Raw genomic sequence first — 22,210 nt, 5'->3', positions numbered from 1 at the left:
GGCCGAGCTAGGTTCGACATGATTCTCGTGCATCTGGCGATGATGAGTGGCTTTGTTCGTTTGCCCGTCATTGGAGAGCCCGGCTCAGCAAATTCCTTATTCGCTCTAGCGCCGCGCGTAGTCTTACAGCCCCGCGGCTGTCCCGAGACCTTCAGCTCCCCGACCAGCGCGCCTGGCAATATTTTCTGACATGCCGAGAGGCAAATTCTGTGTTATAGATTGCCATATTACCAATCTGCAAAAGAGGGCTGACTTGACGTACATGTCCGTGGGTGAGAGATTAGCTAGAGTCCACTCGTGCATCTTGAATCGACTACCGAGTGAAGACTAGTCCCTGGCATTCCGGGCACGCCTGCGCCTTCCACTTGCACGCTGTCGACGTTCTCACTTGTGCACGTAAATCGAGAAGAATAAATAGCCGGCCTGCTTCGCCCTGGAGCTCGTAGCTGAAAACGACATCTATTCCTGCCAGCCTCTATCTTTCGGCACCATCCCATCGCCTTCACTGCTTAAGCACCATGTCTCGCCCTTTGCGCTTTATTTCCAAGCTGCAGGACCGTCGTGTCCTTGTCCTCGGTGGGACTTCAGGGATCGGCTTCGCAGTTGCCGAAGCCGCGCTCGAGCACGGCGCCCAAGTCATTGTCAGCAGCTCCAACGAAGACAAAGTCAGCAACGCGATTGAACGTCTCCGTAAGGTGGCTTGCCCGCTTGAACCCAATCACTCAGCCTCTGGCGGCGCACGTGTCACTGGCACCACCTGCAACGTTGGGGACCCGGCTACACTCAACGCCAATCTGAAGGCATTGCTGGAGTTTGCTACCACCAGCCGTACACAATTGTTGGATCATGTCGTCTATACGGTGGGAGATGATATCGTCGTGGCAACATACCGGGAAAGCACGGTTGAGGACCTTCAGAGCCGACAGTTCGTCCGCCTCACAGCACCGGCCATCCTCGGCGGGCTGCTACCCGACTATGTGAATAAGGCACCGACCAGCTCGTACACGCTCACCTCATCCACCACCGCCGTCAAGCCGCCGCCCTTGTTGACATCATATACCGCGCAGACTGTGGCTGTCCAGGGACTGGCACGTGGCCTCGCGGTTGAGCTGAAGCCAATTCGCGTCAACGCCATCGAGATGGGCCTCACGCCCACCGAGATGCACGAGCCCTGGCCGCAGGAGATGAGGGATTTTGTCTTTTCGAAGTACAGGGAGGCGACCCTGACAGGGAGTCTGGGCGATGTTGGGGATGCGGCAGAACCGTATCTCTTTTGCATGAAGAATGCGTACATTACGGGCACCTCGATTGTTTCAGACGGCGGAAATAGTCTGGTCTAACGGCGGGGTAGCTTTGGTGAATGTCACCATTATTCTTGTCTGGCGGAGCTCCCAGCTTCGTAGATGATGCTTCCAATGTATTCCTTCATGTTTGTTAGACTACTCATTGCCCTGCTGCCATTGTGTTCATCTAAGTGCACTGTGGACAGTCCCATTGGCGTAACCATCTTCCTTTTGGTAAGCTGCTCGTACGCTATCAGTGGACACAAGAATGACGCGGTTGCTCTTGCCTTCAGGATTCAGCATGTCGTCCGCCTCATCCGAGCAACGGCACCTCCGACGACGTAAAAATGGCTCATCTTGACTGTGGTACACTCCCCAACCCAGAGCAATGACACATTGCAGTGTACTTCCGCGGAATAGTCGCCAATATTATGCCTATGAAGGCGATAGTAAGTGCGATAAGCCGCCTTATTGTAACATGAAGCTATCAGTAGAGGAGTCTCCTCTGTCTGTTGAAGTACGAACTCAACGCAAACTCTCCAGGCTGCTCCACTCCTCGACAACCTCAAACTAGATCACAAGTGTTCAAACAATGAAATGCTGTGCAAAATAATCGGGAAGTTCCGATGAGTATACTCCTTCGCGGCCGGGACGTCACTGCTGAGTTCCAAGCCCGTGCCGAGGCCTACAACAAGCCGCCCCTGCCCAACCAGAGTCATGGCGTGTCTCGGGTCGTAAAAGCCTCATGTGTGACGCATCGTCCACTCCTTCCCATTATCCCCACCGCCAACACTTTGAAGTGTCCCTCGCAGTAACCTTGCCTTATTGGGGCGTTATGGGAGGCCTGCTGGTGGCTGAAAATATTTGGCGACAGCTACATTGGCTGCAGTCGCGGGAGCTCTTGGTGTTTCCTTGCCTAGAAGCGCTCGTCTGAGACTGTTGAACGAGCATGAAAGTCCCTTCGTCGCAATAGGACAGAGGTGGGAGACACATGGAGCTGGTGTGCTGTGGGCACCAGACCTCGAACATTGGAAGCTTGGGCCGGTTGGGTGCGTTCGTGTTGCCACCAGCGTCGGGAGGAACCACAATGGTAGGCAGCAACATCTTGACTTGATTGAGTTTGCAGAATAGTTTCCTCTGGAGAATGCTGACGGGAGTTTGGATGTGGGAATGGATCTCGTTGGAAGAGGTCATGGGCTACATTTAATAGTCCTCTCGAGCAGGGGACGATGAGGAATCCCGGAGAGCACGTGGCCGCTAGGATTTTGGCACAGACGAATTTCAAACCGCTAAAAGATGTACTAGAAAGCAAACTGTTAGTTAATTAGATGACAAGAACTCTTGTGGCAGAAAGCGGTCCGTTACGGATGACTGAGTTTGAGGTTAACAATTAGGCGGGCACTCGTCGCTCGCACGGTACCATGAACGGCGCGCACACGCGCTTGCGACAGGTCCTGGTATTACGGTCTACAAACAGCCTGCACGATACGCAACCGCCAGATCGCGCAAATGACCATCCCTGAAACCTGCCTTGCATCATCAGTCCTCTCCCGGCGTAACACGACCACCGTGCACCCACTCCAGTCCCCGTTGGATGTTTCCCCATTTTGCAGTGGCCAAGTCTTTCCAGTAGTACGATCGAGGCTGCCACGGCGCCACGTTGCCGGCCCGCGGGAGAGCATTCTTGCCACGCTCGACATACGTCGAGCTCAGGGCTAAGAACGGACGGTCCCTCAATCGGTCCTTCTCCTGTGCCGATATCCGCGGCACAATTGCGGCAGCGCCATCGCGTTTCATGCGTTTCAACAGACGCATCGCCAACTGGGCCGTGGCATCAGCGCCTAGAGTCCAACTGGCGTCGACGTAGCCAAGCGCAAATACTGCGTTTGGGAGACCCTCTATCATGGCCGAGTTCCACGCATAGTGCCTGGAGATGTCAAAGGCCTCCCCATCTATGGAGATTTCGATCCCACCTGCCATCCTTAGCTTGAGCCCAGTTGCGGTGACGATAATGTCTGGGTGGAGCTCTTCGCCGGAACGCAATCGAATACTGGTCTCGGTGACTTTATCAATGACTCCCGTCTTGATGCTGCTCTTGCCGCTGCGCAGCGACGCAAAGAAGTCTCCATCCGGACACATGCACATTCGTTGCTGCCATGGGTTATACGACGGCATGAAGTCAGGATCTACACTCATTTCGGGAGGTAGTTGCTGGGCCGTTGCGCGCAGGAAGTATCTTCTCGCTGGCTTAGGAAATCGTTGACACAGGGTGACCAGCATGAATGACAAGAGCGTCCACCGGAGTCGGATCATCCACTGCGCCACCCTTCGAGGTAGAATCTTTGTTGTGACGGCTTCAAATGCGCCCCGCTGCGGAATTGACATGACGTATCCAGGTGATCGCTGAAGCATTGTCACATGCGCAGCCTTTTCCGTCAGGGAAGGGAGGAGGGTGATGGCCGTTGCGCCCGAGCCAATGATGACGACGCGTTTGGACGAATATTCGAGACTAGATGGCCAGAATTGCGGATGCACCACGGTGCCTTTGAAGTCTTCCATTCCAGGGATCTCGACCTGTAGCGGCGTATGGTAGTCGTAATATCCTGTGGAGATGAATATGAGTCGGGTGCGGACGAGAATTGAGTCGGTCCCGTTTACGGACACGCACAGACTCCATGTGTTGGAGGAGCTCGACCAGTTCATCCGATCGACGTAGTGCGAGAAGCGTATCTTCTGGTCTATGCCTTCCTGCGCCGCAGACTCTTTGAGGTAGTCGAGTATTAGGTCGCCATGGGCGATGGATTGCTTCGCTGTCCATGGTCGCCAGGCAAAACCAAACGTGAAGAGGTCGGAGTCGGATCTGATACCTGAGCGTGACCAAGGAAATAACTGTTAGGCTGTACTCGGTGCGTAAAGACATAGTGGACCAACTGGGGATTACCTGGATATTTGAACAAGCTCCAAGTCCCACCAATCTCGTGGCGACCTTCTAGAATGCAATACTTGAGGTCGGGGTGACTCTGTTGCAGCCTGTACGCAAAGTTGATGCCGGAAATTCCTGCACCTACAATTACGACATCGAAATCCATGGCATCTTTGTCATCTGACATGTTGGAGACGGAATTGGAACTTGCAGGAAGCCATGCAGGAGTAGATAAATGGCACCCGTAGACTCGGGGGAGTCGGCTATATACGAAGCGGTCTCGTTCTGTTGCGGACCCGGGGTACATTGTACGATGTGCCCTCATACTGGCAAATGCACCACGACTCCCGTTATACTACAGGTTGCTCCAACGATTGCCAGAAACCGGCGACATTGTGGTGGCCGAATCGGGTGCATTTTCGGTACACTGTACACATGGGGCCTGGGCTCGGAGCCGCGGAGCCGCGACCTGTATCGGCTCCGGGTGGCGTCCATCGCGGACCCGCGACACATTGGAGAACGTCACGAATCACACAATTCCGCTGGTAGAGTCGCAGATAGGCGATCGATTTTTGGACAGATACAGCAAATATCACATTGACGTCGTGATTTTCTGCTTCAATTGTGTTTCAACAGGCTATAAGAGCAACGGGAATAACTTCCTCAAAGCATTCAATTGCTCAACACAACCAGTCGATACAAGTTTCAACTCAATTCGATATTTTCAAGATGGCTAGCACCGCTCGAAACAACAAGCCCGTCGTGTTCATCGGCGCGGCAGGCCAGATGTGCCGCGTCGCGGTCGAACGCTTTGCCGTGGGCTGCGACGCGCCTCTGGTTCTATCCGACATCAACACCACCGTGCTCGAATCCTTGGCCGCAAAGCTTCCCAAAGGCCGCGCAACCGTCGCGAAGATCGATCTTTTTGACCGACCATCTCTGGTCAAGGCGATCCAGGGCGCCGCGCTCGTCGTCCTCGGCGCGGGTCCATACACCCGCACCTCCGAGCCTGTGCTCACGGCATGTCTCGAGGCCAAGGTTCCGTACCTCGACTTTGACGACGACGTTGAGAGCACGCAGGCGGCTCTCGGACTGTTTGAGAAGGCCAAGCAAGCAGGTGTCCCGTGTTACATCGGTTGCGGTGCTTCGCCGGGCATGAGCAATGTCATGGCAGTCGACGTAAGCAGGGATTTGGACACCGTCGATGCTCTCGATTTGTGCTGGCTCGTTGGCGATGAGCGACCCGAGGTCGGCAAAGCCGTTCTTGAGCATTTGCTGCACATTGCATCGGGACCGTGTCTCACCTGGGCCAACGGGAAGGCCACAGTCAACGAAAGCTGGGTCGAGACCGCTTACGCGCCCATGCTGGGCCAGTCTGGCGAGACGCTCCTGCATGAGACTGCTCATCCTGAGCCCGTCACGCTTCCGCGGCTGTTTCCCAACGCAACACGAATCCGATGCATCGGAGGGCTTGGGCCGCAGCCCATGAACGGCATTGCGCGCGGCTTGGGTAATGCGGTTCGTCGCCAGGCGCTCTCAATAGAAGATGCGGTCGGGTTTCTGCACGAAATAGTCACCAACCCGCCTACTACTGCGGGCTGGGGCCAAGCCTTCACCGCAGTGACGCAGCAGTTCCGAGGCGGCGACATCACTGTCAAGGAACTGTTCGCGCTAGCTGGTCACGCAACGCAGGCCCTTGATCCGTGGCGATACGCAGTTATGGGCATGATGGAGCAAATCTGGAGCGGCGAATGCACAACTGGCGAAGTTCTCGGATTCCTCATATCGACGGCACGCGGGCAGACGTACGAGAATCATAGCGGGTTGCTCGTGCGGGCGGTGGGCACCAAGAACGGGCATCCGGCCGTGGCAATCAAGCGCACACCCAAGTCGGGCAAGGACACCGTCCTTACGAAGAACATGGGTACGATGACGGGAACGGCATGCGCAGCGTTCGCGGTCATGGCGCTTGAATCTGCAGGGCAGAGGAGCGGTGTGTTTTGTCCAGAAGACTGGGCCGAGCCGGCGGCTTTCTACAAGGCTCTGGAGAAGGTCGGTGCGCCGAGGGACGAGATTATCGAGTCTTTGTAACTGCGCATGAGCTCATGGCTGCGGCGATTGGGCGCAATGAGGAAGCAGAGGTCCGGGGTTCGGATATGTATCCTCGGAGTACCCTTCAATGCTACATTATGCCAACTACCCTGAGGCAAATAGCTCAAGTGTTGAAGTATAGGTAATGTGGGTGCGGCTTTGTTGTGTATCGTGATGGTGTTCATGGCTGCTTTCAACAAGCCATAGACAGCTTTCAGTAATTGATGCGAGGGCCCCGCGCCGATTGGGCGACGATTACGTGCCAAAGGAAGCTCCGATTGGGCTATTACAGGGAAAGCCACTGCCCCTGGGCTTGGAACCCATGCTGATCAGACCCTCAGGGGGATGGCTGGGAGGCGCCAGTGCGAATCCCCAGTGCTGCAGTGGAGCACCCAACCAGCCAAGCCGGCCATCCGGCATTCACCAGCAGGACAGATCTGGCGGAGCCGCGGAGCCGCTGAGCGCCGCTGTGCCTGGCCCCCGGAGCGGAGCCGGCGCGACAGAGACGCCCGAAGCCGAGGCCCCCTGTCGGGCACGGGCGAGCGAGCTGTCGGCGACGGCACGGGGGAGGGGCATGAATGTGAATTTCTCTCCACAGTCTCGTCTCATTCCTGGCGATGAGAAGCATCGTACATCCCATTGAACGAGCTTGACGGGGAACTGACCTCAACGCGACTGAAACCATGGAGACCAAGGCCATCGTCAAGCAGCGGCTGTCCTTCGGGGCCAAGCTGGACATGCTGCCCGCGCTGGCGTCCATCGTCACCGTCGGCGTCTTGTCCGTGCTCTCTGGCTTCATTCGCAGCTCCAAAGACGCGCCGAGCCTGTATCTTCACATTGCCTACGCTGTCTTGCGCCGGGCCACGAAGCGCCTCTCGGTGCTGCAGCTACAGTGAGTTTCGTGACGGCTAGTCTGCACTGAGACATGAAAATTTGCTGACAGCCGGTTCCCGCGCGCAGATGGATCTCGCCGCCCACGGACAAGATGTACGAGCAGTACGCGCGCTCCGCTCGCGTGACGCCCCAGACCGTCGACCTGGGCTGCCACGGCGCAAAGGGCCACTGGATCGGCAACAAAAACGCCAAGCACGTCCTCGTCTGGTACCACGGCGGCGGCTTCTGCCTGCCCGCCAACGCCGGCTACTTCAAGTTCTGGGCCGACGTCGTCGCCTCGTCGCGCGCTGCGGGCAAGGACGTCGCCGTCTTTGCGCTCACCTATACCCTCGCGCCGCACGCGCGGTACCCGACGCAGCTCACGCAGGCTGTCGAGGCGCTGCGCTACGTCCTCGACCAGAAGCGCCATCGCCCGTCGCAAATCTTCCTGGGCGGCGACTCGGCGGGCGGGAACCTGGCTGTCGGCGTCTTGTCGCACCTCGCGCACCCGCACCCGGCCATCAAGGAGCTCAAGCTGGAGGAGCCGCTCGCCGGCACGGCCGTCATTGCGCCGTGGACGTCGCTCGATGAAAACCACAGCCAGGAAAAGGTGTACTCGGGAGGTGACCTGATTACGCCGTTTGTCGGCAAGCCCTGGTCGCGACACTACCTCAACGGCACGGCGAGAGACTACTACACGGATGCGTCGCTTGCACCGTCCAGCTGGTTCGAAACGTATCCCGTAAAGCAGATTCTCGTCTTGGGCGGCGGCAACGAGGTGTTGCTGCCGATCATCGAGGACTTTGTCGAAAAGCTCAAGGTAAGTCACGGTCCGCCCACTGATCCCTTTGAAGCGCAGTGCACGCCGAAAGCAATGCCCACTGACACCATCTTAGGCCGGTTTTCCGTCCGTCGAGTTCTTCGTCGGCAAGCGAGAGGCCCATGTCGCTCCCGTGTACAACCTTTATGTTGGGGACTCAACCGAGACGCAACAGGGCAAGAAGCTCAAGGCGTGGTTGCGGGATCTTTTGTAGATAGATCACTCTAATGAGCCAAAAACCCGATCAATACCTCCAGACAAGGTTCTCGACATGCGCAGTGTCGTGAAGTTGATCAAGGTCGTGCGTGCTACTATGACACTGTGCTATTTCCACCAAAGCAACCTCGAACACGCTATCACTTCGACTGATACAGCTTCTCATCCGCCAGCGCATTAATCACCTTTCGTGCAGCAGCCGCACCGCTACCCATCGCCCCTTCAATTGCACCAGCCGCCATGACGGCAATGTCACTCCCCGCAAAGTGCACCCGCCCATGGGGCTTGCGCATCTCCACCGCCGCTCCCGTGAACCCACCCGGTCTATGCATCATCCATCCACCCTTGGAAAACTCGTCCTTTACCCAGTCATGGCTTGCCGTATCAACGACTTCGATGCTCGGGACGAACGCCCTCAGCGCCGCTTCCACAGCCTCGCGGCAGGCGTCGGGAGCGGACGGGATCACAGAGGCGTCTGCGCACATGCACAGCACCAGCGTGTCGCCCCCTTGCCAGCGCTTTTCGACACGCACTGCGGAGACAGGGTGTTTGCCGGCGGGTGCGAGGGCGGAGAAGGGAGCTACGTGGCCCCGAACGCGTGCCCAGACTTTGCATGCTCTGACGGGGTTTGGGGCTCCGTCGTCTTTGTCGAGCACGGCGCGAACGGCTGGTGTTAGGTTCGGCGTGAATTTAATGTCCCGGATAGTATTGATGGGAACGGCAATGACAGCAGCGCGGCCCGTGAACTGAGTCCCGGCGCGGGTAGTTACGGTTACCCGAGAGCCGTTGTCGGTGATTGCGCTGACAGCAGACGAGTGGTGGACCTTGGCCGACGGACATTCGGCCAAAATCGAATCAATGAGCTTTTTCGTGCCTCCTGGCGGCAAGGCCCAAGACCCTCCCGTCTCTAACAATCCGCCATAATCGCCGAACGTAGTTGCCGCACCGTGCAGAAGCTGCGCTGCGCCGTGTTTGCTGCAGGAGTGAATCATACCCGACAGTGGCCCTTCCAGAACGTCTCGTTCATACTGCGACAGTCCCAGAGAGTCGATCCGCTCACGGAGCGTTTGCGATTCAACATCCGTGTTGTCAAGCACATCCGGCTGATAGGGCATCGGAAATCGCGTACGAGCGTCCGCGAAAAGCCGCTCGACCAGTGGTTGAGCAATCGCCAGCCATTCGCTCTCAGTTCCGGAATGGACTTTGCCGTCAGCAAGCCAGTATACTCTTTCCGAGGGCAGCGGCGGTTGCAAGTCTGCCATGCCGTGGCGCTGCAGCTCCGTCCAGATGTGTGGCTGTGTCCAGTGCACGTAGCCTCCGCCAAGTTCAAGTGTCCCATCCAAGGCAGAATCCGTGTAGGTCCGTCCGCCGAGACGGGGCCGCGCTTCGAGTAGAGCGACAGAAAGGCCGCGTTCAGAGAGGTTGCGTGCAGCTATTATGCCGGCCATGCCGGCCCCAACAACAACCACGTCGTACTGTTCAGCCATGTTTTCCTTTTTATTTTTGCGCAAAGTTCGCGAAGCGTAGATGTAAATATCGGTGTACGAATGATAAGGTGCCGCAAGTTGAACTCTCTCTGCGATTTTATGTAGGCCAAGTATTCAGCAACCGATAACGACATATTAATACGGTTCTCACAGAACATCCGCAAAGTAATCTGGATAGAGGAGACTTGTCCTGTCCCCTCGCTTGCTTTGAACGGTGCCGCGGTTCCGCGCACGGCTTCTGATACTTCCATTTCACACGGCCTGGTTGCAATGTTGGTTCATTTCTTGGCAGTCTATCCACTTCCAGCGCCCCTGTCATGTAAGCCGATGTATTTGCACTTACGCACGGCTTCGAACACTGAGCGCCGTCCTACCATGGCCGAGCACGAGCTGGTCGCTCCAGAGTCCTGACATACTCGGCATTGGCGGCGTAACAATGCCCCCCGCTTTACCAGGCAGGGAAGTTGCGCACCGGCAGAGTGCCCAAGTGCGTCTTGACGGCGGAATCGCCCACAAATTGAGATGTCCGCTCTGCCCGCTCTGTCCGCTCCCCGCCGCGTCGCACCGGGATGCCGGCCTCCGCGGCTCCGGCGGCTCCGATGAGCGGGCCCACCCCGAGACTCCACTTGCCTGTTTAAGCCACCAAACTCAACTTTGGAGGCTGCCCTCCCCGGCGGACGCTGCGAGCAACAGTTCGAGTGTGGCAAGTTTCGTTCCAAGCTGTATTGAGGATTCTTATCTTTGGTAGTAAAAAGCCAGCCTCGGGTCGCGGCCTCCGCATGCCAGTCTTGTGTCGATCAATATGGTCTCCACGGACTACGAACATGTACGAAGTAGGCCATGAAGTAGATACTCCCACTAATTGCCATGTAGAGACCCGTCACAACGAGAAGCTCAGAAAGAACTTCTAGTCTGGCGAATCCCACCTGCAAAGCGATGTACCACTCGCCATATCTTCGGTGGCTTATCATTGGTCTCGAGCCCGGGGACCAAGATGAGGGCAGCCTCAGCAGCGCCACAGGGATTGATGGCACCCGGAGGTGTGGGACATCGTAGAGGGAGGTCACCCGTCTGCGCCATCGCCCATCAGAATTGCCGGACCCGCCCCCGCATGCTAACATTAACAACATGCAGCAGGGCAGCTTGACACTTGCATCTCCAGCTCAGCGACACGCCGACGAAGTACTTCACGATTTGCGGCATGGACTACCTCGACGGACTCTTCTGCGATAAGGGTTATCAAGATGAGAGGACGAGCGTGGCAACGGCAAGCTGCCTTCCGGTAGACGTGCGACTCATCATGGAGATGGCGTGGGACCAGTTCCAAGATATGCCGTCAACGCAGGACTACCTTGAGCATGGCATCTCACCCGAAACTATGCACGAGGCAGGGTATTTCAATGAAGAGCCCCTGGGCCTTGCACCCAGATCGGCCAGCATCCTAAACTTGGACAACATCATGGAGGTGGCCTGGGACGGCAATCCTCCTGACACCACGTGCGGACAGTCCGACTCGACTTCGTCTTTGTTCCAGTCAGGGGGTGTCCAGACCACTCCGAGCGACAATAATGGCGACCCAGCATCCCTAGGCACTCTCTATCCGGAGGCCCTGGATACACCTTCAAAAACATGGAATCGCGAGGTGTCGAATCCACCTCAGCAACAAAGCAACTTCAGCTATCACTCGAAACCAATGCCTCGAAGGCAAAACCACGCGTGCGATCAATGCCGAGCATCCAAGAAAGCTTGCGATTTGGCAATGAACGCTTCCACCTCGCAAAAGCATGCACAATCGCCGCCCTGCACGACCTGCATGGTCCGAGGACAAGATTGCACCACTGTGTGGGCCGTCAAGCGGCAGTCGGCGCAGGAAGCCAGGAGGGCTTCAAGAGCAGCGAGGAATCTTCAGACTGGTGAATCAGTAGTCAAATGGACGAGCACAGATGGCGCAACCCCGGAAAGGCACTTCGGAATCCCGACACCGACGTCGACCATCGAGATCGAGCTCGCTCGGAAACTCATCGCGAATGATACCTGCACCGAACAGTTCCACCTCTATGTCGACGCATTCGACGTGCCGATATCGCAATGCCTTCTCAGCGGAAGCATGCCACCTAGATACTCTCTTGGGGTGATCGCCTTTGAGTCCCTTAGCCGCAGTCCATATATATCGGACCAAGTCAAGCGGGCCAACTCATGGGTCGAGACCTGCTGGTCGGCATCCACACAAGAAACAGGGCTGGCTTCCATGGCGGCCGCACCTCACCTGTTCCGTACGGTCAGCATGCTTGACGCGCTCTTCTGTCGACCGAGTACCTTGAAGGCCGGCTCCCATACGGCGGCTCGCGACGCTGCCATCACGGAGGCATACAAATGGGTCGCCGTCGCCACCGCGGCTCAATTTTCTCTTGAGACGGTTCAAGCAGGTTGCTCCACGCAACCAGCTAGCGAAAGCACGCGAGTACGAAGTCGCGACATCGCCATCGCCGCTTGGCGCAAGGCGAAGGAAAAGGTCTTTGGCAACATTGCCGCCACGGACTCGTTCCGACTTGCGCAGTCGCTGGTGCTCTTTGGCTTCATATCACCCCCGTCCGAATCCAAGGAAGATCAGGCGCTGTGCGAAGAGGATTCCACGTTTGCATTCTGTGAAGGCCTGCGTCGGCTACAGACCTTGTGCGGAAAGGCGCGCGCGACGATGGAAAACGATAGGGAGTGTACAGCCTCACAGCCGGCATGTGAAGTCAAAGGTACAATTTTGTCACATGTTGCAGCTGATGTGCTCGAGCTCATTGGGGCGGTTGAGTGGTTCGTCGCCATGGTCAACTCCATTGTCATCGGGACATCCAAAGGAAGCATCTGCCCCTTGCCAGTTGACGCACCTCAGACATGCGCTCAAGATCCAAAGCCAAAATCGTCACTTCTGCGCCCATCCTATGACCACGACATTGACAATGCAATATTGGCACGTGCAAGGTCTGAAGCCAAGGCCGTCACGACGGTATGGTTCCAAGCAGGAGACAACGACCACTCCATCATCCAAGCAGGCAGACAATCTGCGTCTGTCGCCATCCTGCTGTGGAAGGCTGTATCGCGCTTCATTATCGCCATCGACCCAATACGTACCAGGTCGGACAATGCGGACTACGACTTAATTTTGCAGCGTTACAGCACCGCAGCGGCAATCATCGAACTCTGGAGGACAACCTTTGGCGCCTTTGACACCTTGGCGAATGTCTCCCTTCAAAGGTACCGGCGTCAGGCATGGCGCATGTTTGCTTTCTGTTCAAACGACACAGACCTGGCAATCCTCCTCTTCCACGACGCAGTTGCGGAACTGGAAACGCAAGTTTCCCTGTCATCCAGTTCCGTTGCCGAGCAGAGACTCGCTCGTACGCTCCGGGAGACGAACTCCTTCCGCGCAAGGCAACGTCTGTTGAGTGCAGCACAGGTGTCCATAGTCGCTGCATCCTGCCAAAGCGGCTCCACTACGAACCTGAGCGAGGTTGCCATTCACCCAGTGAGTCTTCCCCCGCTGTACCGTCGCTTGATGGGTATCCCTAGCTTTTGCCGTCAATGGCGCGTTACATACGCAAAATCGTGCTAATCTTTCCGGCAGTTCCCATTGATGATGGTGCAGGCGCACACCCTCGCTGCGCAAGCCTTTTCTGAGGAGCTACACAAACTGATAGAAAGTCCAACGGACGCCACGCGAGTTTCTGAGATTGCAAAGAGGCTTGAGTCGTGTCTTCACGGACTGCGTGGTCTACGAAGGAGCCTAGTGGCCTATCCAAATGTGTCATCAGGCGCTACTCGAGTGTTTGCAGGCAAGGACAAGGATGATCGGCCATTGAATTAGTGGTAAATACATATGTGGTGAGATTTCTAAGCCCCACGGCCTTCTACAACGATTCCAGTACCAACTTATCAAGGAAGAAATACAATCGCTCTCTTGAAGCCATGAAGCCGCTGAGCAAGACTACCGGGGCATTCTTGCATGCTAGGATGTGGGGTTCTTCCAGACAACCCAGGCAAGGATCAGCTGAAGCAAGCCTACAAGGAAGCTCAGGAACCCAAAGACAGCTGCTAAAAGAAGGCCGATGATCGCAACGGTTAGAGCATTCCTCTCCGAAGTGTGCCTTTCGAGCCAACCCATGAAAACATTGGTCGGTGGCGGGTCCTTGACGATATGATGTATTGTTGACAAGCGATCTCCCCAGTACTCGAACGCGATGTTTTCGGGTACCGATCGGATGTACTGAACCAGGTTACCTTGCGGATCGAACCCGTGCCGCTTTATCAGCTTTCGTAGAATCGAATGCGAACGTCGGTCGCCGAACGTGGCTATTGGAAAGAGTATGTCATGGAATGTCACGAGCGTTTCGAGAATCAGTTTCGGCGGGAGGGCTCCCCTAGCCAAATGTGTTAGTATGGATAGACCGCTTCTATGGTGTATACTCACCGCTTCAAGCTGTCCTGGAATGACAGCTCCAGCGGCTCGTTGCGCGTCTTCTCAAGCTGGGTCCTAAGAAATGATACTTGGTGGTACACCCTTAGAACTCTTGTCGAGGGATCGTACGACAGATGATCAAGTAAGTTGTTGGTAGACCGCAGCTTGAATTTGTGACGTTTCTTGAGCTTCCAGGCCTTGAGGGATCTCTTTTGTCTCCAAATCGTCGAGTCTTTCAGCTGTCGCTGTGAAGAGTCCGCGATGCGGGTGGTGCATGTAAATGCATCTTGCATGAACTTGGCGAATGGAATGTCCGCCTCCCATCGAACCCGCCCGGCGCCGGCTCCTTTGTATCCGTCAGGGTAGTAGCCTCTCGACATGCAGTTGATGCCGAATGCTGCCTCGACGGTCACTCGGGCGATGTGCATTTCCTCTCCCGTAGTTACTTGCTGTCCACCGACGGCTTGCTTGATGAAGTCATCGAAAGTCAGAGCAGGGTTCTGAATGAGAAATCTGACGCATCTGATCAAGCATGAGTGTGTCCCGAGAACAGGGGTTTCCACGGCGATTGCTGCGTCTCCGACTGCAGCTGGGCATACCACTGAGCAATAGTATCTGAAGTAGGGGTCAAATTTAGGGTTGCTCGCATCAGCCCTAGACTCTTCTCCAAAAATTGCAGCAACAATATCTTGTCGCTCATGATCGTTCGGCAGACGTAATGCCTGGAAATCTGGTGGCATATTCATTGCGGTAAAAAAAATCCGAAGAGAGAAGACCGTGTCCCCAGTCATGTCCGTGAAGAAACGAAACAGTCCCTATTTGCGGCCGCGCAATATGAGCGCTGACACGGCAACTAGCAGGCAGCGATTAGCTTCATCCCCTTCATAGCCGCTGTGACGTCAGAGAAGTGCAGTTCCTTGTCCAATCCTGTGCCTCTGGTGAGGCCCAGGGGTCGGCCTGCATACGGCCCAGGGGGCGGCCCGCATGGTGCGACGCAAGGCGTCCAGCACGGCTGTCTTGCCTCGCGAGGGGACCCAACAGCGTGAACAATTCCGCTGTGCCCTCTTCTCGCCCAAGGCTGACCGTCACAATCACTATCATTAGCCGCTTTGCATTTATTCTTGGTTTGGGGTCAACGAATTCTTCTTCTCACCTACCTTCGTATTCCGGATATCATGAACTCAGAACCACGCGGCGTCATGGCGGCTTCGACGATCACCGAGGAGTAAGTTTTTCTGCCACATGGACTAGCCACTCCTTCCTTCACTACTTTGTTCCACGCAAGTCTGACCCAGTACCGTTCAGACAAACCCAAAGAAGTCGGGAGAAAGCCCCATCACCCGAAACCCCTTTCATACACGCCGAGCCACGACGCTCTCGAGTGATATCCAAGATTCTAACGTCTCATGGGACATATCCGGGAGCATATTTGCAGCCAGAGGACCAAATGAACGGCAGAATGCAACCATGTGATCAGCTTGTAACTGGAAGCTCAAGTCACAAGCCATCCAATCCCACGACGGCAATCCTTCCGCTCAACCTCAGCGGCACGGGCATGTGGTTGGAAAACCAGAGCGGACACCCAACTCCAAGCAGCCTTTCGCAGGACGAGCTTGAGCAGGTTTATTGTGGCTCCGCGCCTGGGCCCGGGCTTCCCAGGCACAATTTGAACGACGCCATCGGGCAGAGCGTTGCAACCCAGACAGCCGATCCTGCTTCCGCGAACCCAAGATTGATCCCCGGCACAAACCCGCCTATTCTGGTGTATCCGCACAGCACGTCCTACATTTCAGGCGCTTATCACAACAGGTTCCGCGAAGTTGTGAGCATGTTCCGGGAGAACGCCGAAAGGCATCAGGAGCTGGCGCCATTTGTGCAGCACATCGACTATACGCTCAGAATGTGCGGCACTTCGTACGAGGCTGCGCATCCCTCTATCATTGTATTCTGCCGCAAGCAAGAGTTCAAGTGCCTCCTTGCCTTGCTAACCAGTAGGGAGCTCGGAATGCAGTATCTCCGCCGGAAACCCGGAAAAACGGCCGACTTTCTTGCTTGGTTGAAAAGACCGCTTACGAACACCACGATCGCACCATTATTCAACTTGTATTTCTGGCGTGCGGTCCGACCCAGGACTCTTCTCGGACGGGCGCATGGAAGTACCACGTTCAATCCTTCGTCTGGCTCATGGTGGGTGCCGGACATTCCTTACACATATACACTCTGTGGTGCTGTCCTTCGGCCTTTCGACAACGTCAAGTCTTCAACATTTGGTTGCGCAATTCTGATTGACACGGAGCTGTACGGCCTGACCACGAGGCACAATCTTCGTCCTATTCAAGACGTCTGGACTGCCCGTGACGCCGCAGCAGGTCCGAGTTCGATCAAAGAGGACGCCTCACCGGCCACCCCGAACTCTCCTACTTCCGACGCCAGCGTCGTGGTCAATGACGGCTGCGATTTCTTCATCAATGATATTGAATACGAAGATCTACCTTGCGGCGTGGATGAAGAGGAGACCGCCTCGCCCGCAGCGATGCCAGGACCTTTCCCAATTGAAACATTGCCAGACAGTCGTGATGACGGACTGAATGAGGTCTCTGCGACGCTTTTGCCGCCCCAGGAAGAGCTGGGTCCACCTGGCGAACATGATTTCGACTGGGCACTCTTTAGAATTGAACCAGCTGGTATTGAGCACAGGAGCCCACGTCTGGTCAACCACACCCGTGTCCCCGGCCGCAGCGTCATGACGCACTACGCAAAGGCTTGTCCGACAGTGGACACTCCCGTCCTTCTGGTCACCAGTGACAAGAAGCCAAAGCATGGTGTCCTCCGGCCTGGAACCTCGATTGTTGGAGGAATTAACGGGAACGAGATCTCTCCGGTCTGGACTATTGGCCTGGCCGATGGCCAAGGTAAGTAAGCAGCTTGTCATGAGCTCCTCATTTCCCAATCTGACGAAGAACCTTGTAGGGCTGGAAGCTGGTGACTCCGGCTCTATTGTAGTCGATACAAGAGATGACTTGATCTACGGCCTCGTTATTGGAGCAAACCCCATCGATGAGATCTACATTAGCCCTTTCGTCGAGATCATGCACCAAGTACAATACTACTTTCCAGACTCGGCCATTTCACTTCCGCAACCCGAGCCGTCTTCAATTGCCGAGCTCCATCGCCCGTATCAACAGCTCCCTTCTGGGATGACTTGGTTCCCACAATTCCCTATTGCAGCGATGAATGCCGAACACACGAATCCATACACGCAACCTCCCCCTGATTACCACGGCTGGACGGGTTTCGCCTTCCGCCCACCACCCACTATGTCAGGCACATCACTTGACAGCGCATCAAGCACTTATAGTCCGTCTGTTTTCAGCGCGGACAATGTAAGTTCGGCATATACGCGTGCTAGTAGCGAGGTAGAGCGCTCGTCATACTTGCCTGCTCCCTACCGTCGAGCGGGTGAGGCGAGAACGGGCGCCCCACCAAGGCAAATGAATGACGCAGTCGCAACGCGGCACGAAAATGTCTCGGCATGCGTACGATGCAGCTTTCACCACATTTATGTGAGTAAATGGTACAAACACTGCAAATGGCATCCTGTATTGACAATAGATAGTGCTACCGAGGTGGCGATGGTCGCAAAGTATGCTCCGGGTGCGACAAACGGGGCTTGCCGGCTTCGACATGCATCCCAACTTCATTTCTGGATCTTGTAAAAGAGGGCACCACAGCGTTTTCCCGTAAGTCTTATTGGGCTTTTAACCTCACGCCAAGGCTAACCTGTGAATACAGCAAGGAGCTTGGTTGCCCATCCGAGTCAAATGAGAGGCTACCAATCGTTCGGCCCCCTCCTAGCAAGCGCCTACCAGTGCTTTCTTAGGGACCGCAAGCCCAGCATCAGCCTTTTCCATGGCGGGTCATGCTTGTATACTCTGCGCTCGGGAACCACTCAGATCTTTTCCGACATGGCCGGACTGGAGTCCTTTGAGTCGATTGCGACGTTTATAGAGCTGAGGCGTCAGCAGGACGATTGGCAAGCGGCCGTTGGGTCCGTCCTCGTCTCTCCCCAGCCAACAACGTACGACCTTTTGGAACAGTTTGAGACAGCCATAAATGAGCCCACGTATATTCTCGCAGCAGATGGAAACGGACAAGGCAGGGAGACATCAACTACAATTGTCCGCAGAGGCCACTCCTTGTTTCCTCCCTTGCATCTGCTGGCTCTGGTACTTGGTAGGCAGATTGAGTACTGTGCCTGGGAAGAACTCCAGGGGTGTGTCGGTTCCATTCGCCGTTCGTTGGATGCTCCGCCAGCTGGTCGGTTGAGTGTTGGCGAGGAACTTGTCGCGCTCGTGAAGCGCCTACACTTGACTCGCAAGAGTGTGTCTGAGTGCCGATCAGCTTTGCAAAGCAGCCGACAAGGTGACGAAGAGGCAAGAGATCTGCAGAAGAGCGTTATGAGAGACACAGAGCTTTGTCGGCGGCTGTACTTTATCCTTTGCTATGCGCTGAAGCCGACAAGGGAACAGCCGTCGCAGTCATCAGCGAGCCAAGAGCCGAAAGCAGCCGGGCGCAATTTCACTTCTTTTAGCAATTGGGAGTATACGCCTGGAGGATTCGAGCGGTTTATGAAAGAAGACGTTCGGAAGTTACGTTCGGGCGATGGTTCAGTTCGGGCAGAGCGGCAGGCTTAGTGGGATTGCAGGCGGGCACTTCCAGTTCGGACGACAAGTCCTCGTTCAACAGTCGAATCGTCAAGAGCATAAACAAGGCATCGCGGTCTCCATCAACTGCATCTCGGCATCGTCTCCAATCGTAACTGCAAACCCTCACCCCCCTTCTCCTTCGCCACACACCCGTGCAGAGACACACCACAGTCATCCCCAGAAGTTGGAACCGTCCGTCCCTGGGATGCGCTGCAACGGTCTCAGCAGACCCCGGGTCTCCATTCGATGGCCATAATCTCAAGCTCTTTCACTATTCGATCTCCGTTCACAATTGTCGATATCCGAGCCCCAAGGCGGCCGAAACCCTGAAGCTTGAAGCAAACCCACGTCGAGTTCGGCGCTATCGGCTCGGAGGCCGCGGGACGACTCGGCGCAACGCCTTTCATCAACTCTGAGCAAAAGTCTCAATCATGACAACATAGTCAGTCCAACGCAAGAAAGTGCTTGAATCAGCTGCGTTCTTCACGGAATGGCCCTCGTAGTTGGGGGAGTATATAGAGTCGTTCGTAAGGTCGTGAATTTGTCTAGCAACGGCGGCCACATGCACTCGAGATGGAGTCATTTACCCTGCGCCTCACAGACGGCGCGACTGTCGCAGGCATCGCGAATATTCCATCAACCTGTACTTCCGGCGATAACAGTCGTCCGCTTCTCGTTGCTATTCATGGCGCTGGCTATTCTGCCCAATACTTTGACAGTGACCCGGAACACTCAGCCAAGAAACTAAGCGATGCTATGAACATTCCGTTGTTCGCGATTGATCGACCAGGCTATGGAGGCTCATCGCCTGTTGGACACATTCCACAGGACTCGACTTTCGCAGAGGAAAATGCGCGCCGGCTACACCACCATATCTTACCAGCGCTATGGACGCGTTTTGGGGCATCCAGCGGATGCGTCTGTATCGTATTGCACTGCCATAGCCTCGGGACGCCAAGTGCCATCATCGCCGCAACGCTTCACGCCGACGACCCAAATCCCGGATATCCCCTCGGCGGCATCTCCTTCTCTGGCATGGGGTCCCAATCGCACCCGGATATTCTCGCCTTCCGATCGAGACAGCGGCGCGGTGAAACAAACGCAGAGACCCTGCAAGATTTGATGTTGCCATCATGGGCAGCCGATGCTGATATCTTCCACCTCGCCAGCAGTCTGCGACAGCATCCGCCGACTGGGGACATTGAGACGGCTAGCCAGGTTTGGGCGCCCCGGTGGAGGAGCGATTGGGCCCCCAGAGTGCAAGTGAGCGTGATGGTGGGCCTCGCGGAACGCGACCGGGTCTGGAAAGGGAGCCGAGAACATCTTCAGGAGATCGTGAGTGCCTTCACTGACAGTCCAAGGGTCCAGGAAGTGCTGTTGGTCGGGGCGCCACATAATGTTGAGATGAGCCATTGGTCTCGGGGCTGGTACGCGAGGGTATTTGGCTTTGCCATTGACTGCGCGACGTCGTTTGCAGTTAAGGAGCCTTGAGGGCTGAAACAGGGGGATGCGTACATAATATGTCCCGACGGCGTTGCCTCTTGTATCAACCTGTGCTCTTATCATGCCGCCCTGTAGTGGCCACATCAGGTACGTTAACTCAGGGGAATTTGAAGATAAGCAACGCCGGTCGTGGCTTTGCACAATTGTGTCATTCATACATTATTCTACATGGTTCCAGCCGCATGATCCTCAATTATGCCCCATGCAACCGTATCGTCTTCACCCCCTCCGTCCCGGGGCTATCGACATCAAAGTCCAACCGGTCAGGGATGCGCAGCCCCTCGCGCTCGTAGTCAAACTCGCGGAAGCGCTGCACCGACACGCCGTCCTTCCACAGCCACAAGTCGTGCGTCTCGTACTGCCACGCCTCGACCGCGAGCCTCATCTCCTTCAGCGTCTCGGCGTGCGCCGGCTCGTCCGCCAGGTTGCGCACCTCGTCCGGGTCCTCGTCCAGGTCGTACAGCTCCTCGGCCGGGCGGCGGATGTAGCTCTTGAGCGTGCGCTTGCCGATCATCGCCGGTTGCTTGCTTGTTGGTGCCGCCGTCTTCTCTTCGTGTTTGCTGACACCATTCACCTCTTTCGTGGTGGTGCCGTTGCAGCCGTTGGTGATGGGCGCGGCGGCGGCGCCTCCGGAGTTGCGCATCGCGTCAAAAGACAGCGACGCGTACAGGTCCATGGCAAAGGGGAAGTCGAGGCGCCAGCACACGTTGCGGTGGTACTTCCACCTCCGCGTGCGCATATACCGCGTCGGCCAGTAGTTGGTGATTTCGTGAAACGTGTGCGATCCAAAGACGCGATCCCAGCCGGGCACCACCGCCCCTTCTCCCGCGATGGGCAACAAGTTGCGCCCCTTTCGCGGACCGACAGACCCCTCAGGCGGCTGGCGCCCTTCGTGGCCCGCCCAGGCCAGCATCGTGGGCAGCACGTCGATCCACGAGACGAGATTGGGGTTTACAACGTCGGTGGCACTGCTGGCCCCCGGCGCGCGCATCAGGAACGGCAGACGCACGCCTGCGTCGTACAGCGTCGTCTTGGAGTTGACAAAGGGCGGGCCATTGTCGCTCAGGAACAGCACCAGCGTGTCGTCGGCCTGCCCCGTGCGCTCCAGCGCCGCCAACACCATGCCCACGCCCTGGTCCAGCCGGTTGATGGCGCGGTAGTACTCGGCGAGCTCCTGCCGCACGGCAGGTAGGTCCTGCAGGAAGGGCGGCACGGCGACCTCGTCGGGCGTGTACACGCGGTCACGGATGCGCGCGTCGTAGGCACCCGCGTCTGCGTCCGCGTTGCCGAATCCGCCGCGGCTGGTGAGCACGCGATGCGGGTCGACGTACCCGATGGTCAGGAAGAAGCCCTTGGCACCGCTCTCGTCGTCGCGCGCCTCCTGGAAGAAGCGCTCCGCCTGATCCGCGATGACAGCCACGTCGCGCGTCTCGCTCTCCCGGCGCACCTGCCAGGGGTACACGGCGTCGGGCGCGACGTGCACCTTGCCGAGGATGCCGGTTCGGTACCCGAGGTCGTTGAAGACGCGGGGCGCCGTCTCGACGTTGGCCCAGGTCTGGAAGCCGTTGCGCTCGAGCACCAGCCCGTAGCTGCCGTTCTCGTGCGTGTGCAGGCCCGTGTACAGCGTCGTGCGCGAGCCGCTGCACGAGGCGGTGCTGGCAAAGGCCATGTCGAAGCGCGTGCCCGAGGCGGCGAGCGCGTCGAGGTGCGGCGTCTGGATGGCCGAGCAGCCGTACCAGCCGAGCTGCTCGCGGCCGAGGTCGTCGGCGACGAGGAGGAGGATGTTTTTGGGCATGATGCTTGTGTCTCTCCTTTTGCCCGTTCTGTGTCGCTAATGTCTCCTTAGGTGGTGCTAGTGTTG

The 22,210-nt window shown here is 56.7% G+C and overlaps 8 protein-coding genes across 8 annotated transcripts; 4 read left to right on the top strand and 4 right to left on the bottom strand.

The window, feature by feature from the left end:
- Positions 1 to 518: 518 nt before the first annotated feature.
- On the top strand, positions 519 to 1,340 carry PLICBS_002216 (uncharacterized protein; the record flags this gene model as incomplete). Its single annotated transcript, XM_018321847.2, has 1 exon — positions 519 to 1,340. The coding sequence occupies one exon, from the start codon at positions 519 to 521 to the stop codon at positions 1,338 to 1,340; it is 822 nt and encodes a 273-aa protein (XP_018179327.1).
- Positions 1,341 to 2,822: 1,482 nt separating this feature from the next.
- PLICBS_002215 (uncharacterized protein) lies at positions 2,823 to 4,393 on the bottom strand (the record flags this gene model as incomplete). Its single annotated transcript, XM_018321846.2, has 2 exons — positions 2,823 to 4,150; positions 4,225 to 4,393. The coding sequence occupies 2 exons, from the start codon at positions 4,391 to 4,393 to the stop codon at positions 2,823 to 2,825; spliced, it is 1,497 nt and encodes a 498-aa protein (XP_018179326.2).
- Positions 4,394 to 4,935: 542 nt separating this feature from the next.
- Positions 4,936 to 6,297, top strand: PLICBS_002214 (uncharacterized protein; the record flags this gene model as incomplete). Its single annotated transcript, XM_018321845.2, has 1 exon — positions 4,936 to 6,297. The coding sequence occupies one exon, from the start codon at positions 4,936 to 4,938 to the stop codon at positions 6,295 to 6,297; it is 1,362 nt and encodes a 453-aa protein (XP_018179325.2).
- Positions 6,298 to 6,980: 683 nt separating this feature from the next.
- PLICBS_002213 (uncharacterized protein) lies at positions 6,981 to 8,204 on the top strand (the record flags this gene model as incomplete). Its single annotated transcript, XM_018321844.2, has 3 exons — positions 6,981 to 7,189; positions 7,258 to 7,990; positions 8,067 to 8,204. The coding sequence occupies 3 exons, from the start codon at positions 6,981 to 6,983 to the stop codon at positions 8,202 to 8,204; spliced, it is 1,080 nt and encodes a 359-aa protein (XP_018179324.2).
- A 142-nt stretch (positions 8,205 to 8,346) lies between these two features.
- On the bottom strand, positions 8,347 to 9,693 carry PLICBS_002212 (uncharacterized protein; the record flags this gene model as incomplete). Its single annotated transcript, XM_018321843.2, has 1 exon — positions 8,347 to 9,693. The coding sequence occupies one exon, from the start codon at positions 9,691 to 9,693 to the stop codon at positions 8,347 to 8,349; it is 1,347 nt and encodes a 448-aa protein (XP_018179323.2).
- A 1,201-nt stretch (positions 9,694 to 10,894) lies between these two features.
- Positions 10,895 to 13,549, top strand: PLICBS_002211 (uncharacterized protein; the record flags this gene model as incomplete). Its single annotated transcript, XM_065599979.1, has 4 exons — positions 10,895 to 12,338; positions 12,465 to 13,210; positions 13,310 to 13,385; positions 13,518 to 13,549. 4 exons carry the CDS (start codon positions 10,895 to 10,897, stop codon positions 13,547 to 13,549), a joined length of 2,298 nt encoding a protein of 765 aa, XP_065456051.1.
- Positions 13,550 to 13,690: 141 nt separating this feature from the next.
- Positions 13,691 to 14,568, bottom strand: PLICBS_002210 (uncharacterized protein; the record flags this gene model as incomplete). Its single annotated transcript, XM_018321841.2, has 2 exons — positions 13,691 to 14,102; positions 14,153 to 14,568. 2 exons carry the CDS (start codon positions 14,566 to 14,568, stop codon positions 13,691 to 13,693), a joined length of 828 nt encoding a protein of 275 aa, XP_018179321.2.
- Positions 14,569 to 20,542: 5,974 nt separating this feature from the next.
- PLICBS_002209 (uncharacterized protein) lies at positions 20,543 to 22,144 on the bottom strand (the record flags this gene model as incomplete). Its single annotated transcript, XM_018321840.2, has 1 exon — positions 20,543 to 22,144. The coding sequence occupies one exon, from the start codon at positions 22,142 to 22,144 to the stop codon at positions 20,543 to 20,545; it is 1,602 nt and encodes a 533-aa protein (XP_018179320.2).
- Positions 22,145 to 22,210: the final 66 nt, after the last annotated feature.

This window comes from Purpureocillium lilacinum (genome assembly GCF_023168085.1).
Source record: "Purpureocillium lilacinum CBS 284.36 DNA, scaffold_2, whole genome shotgun sequence".
NCBI classification, from domain to species: Eukaryota; Fungi; Ascomycota; class Sordariomycetes; order Hypocreales; family Ophiocordycipitaceae; genus Purpureocillium; species Purpureocillium lilacinum.
Note: the sequence above shows the minus strand (reverse complement) of the source record. Positions and strands in the feature narration are given on the sequence as shown.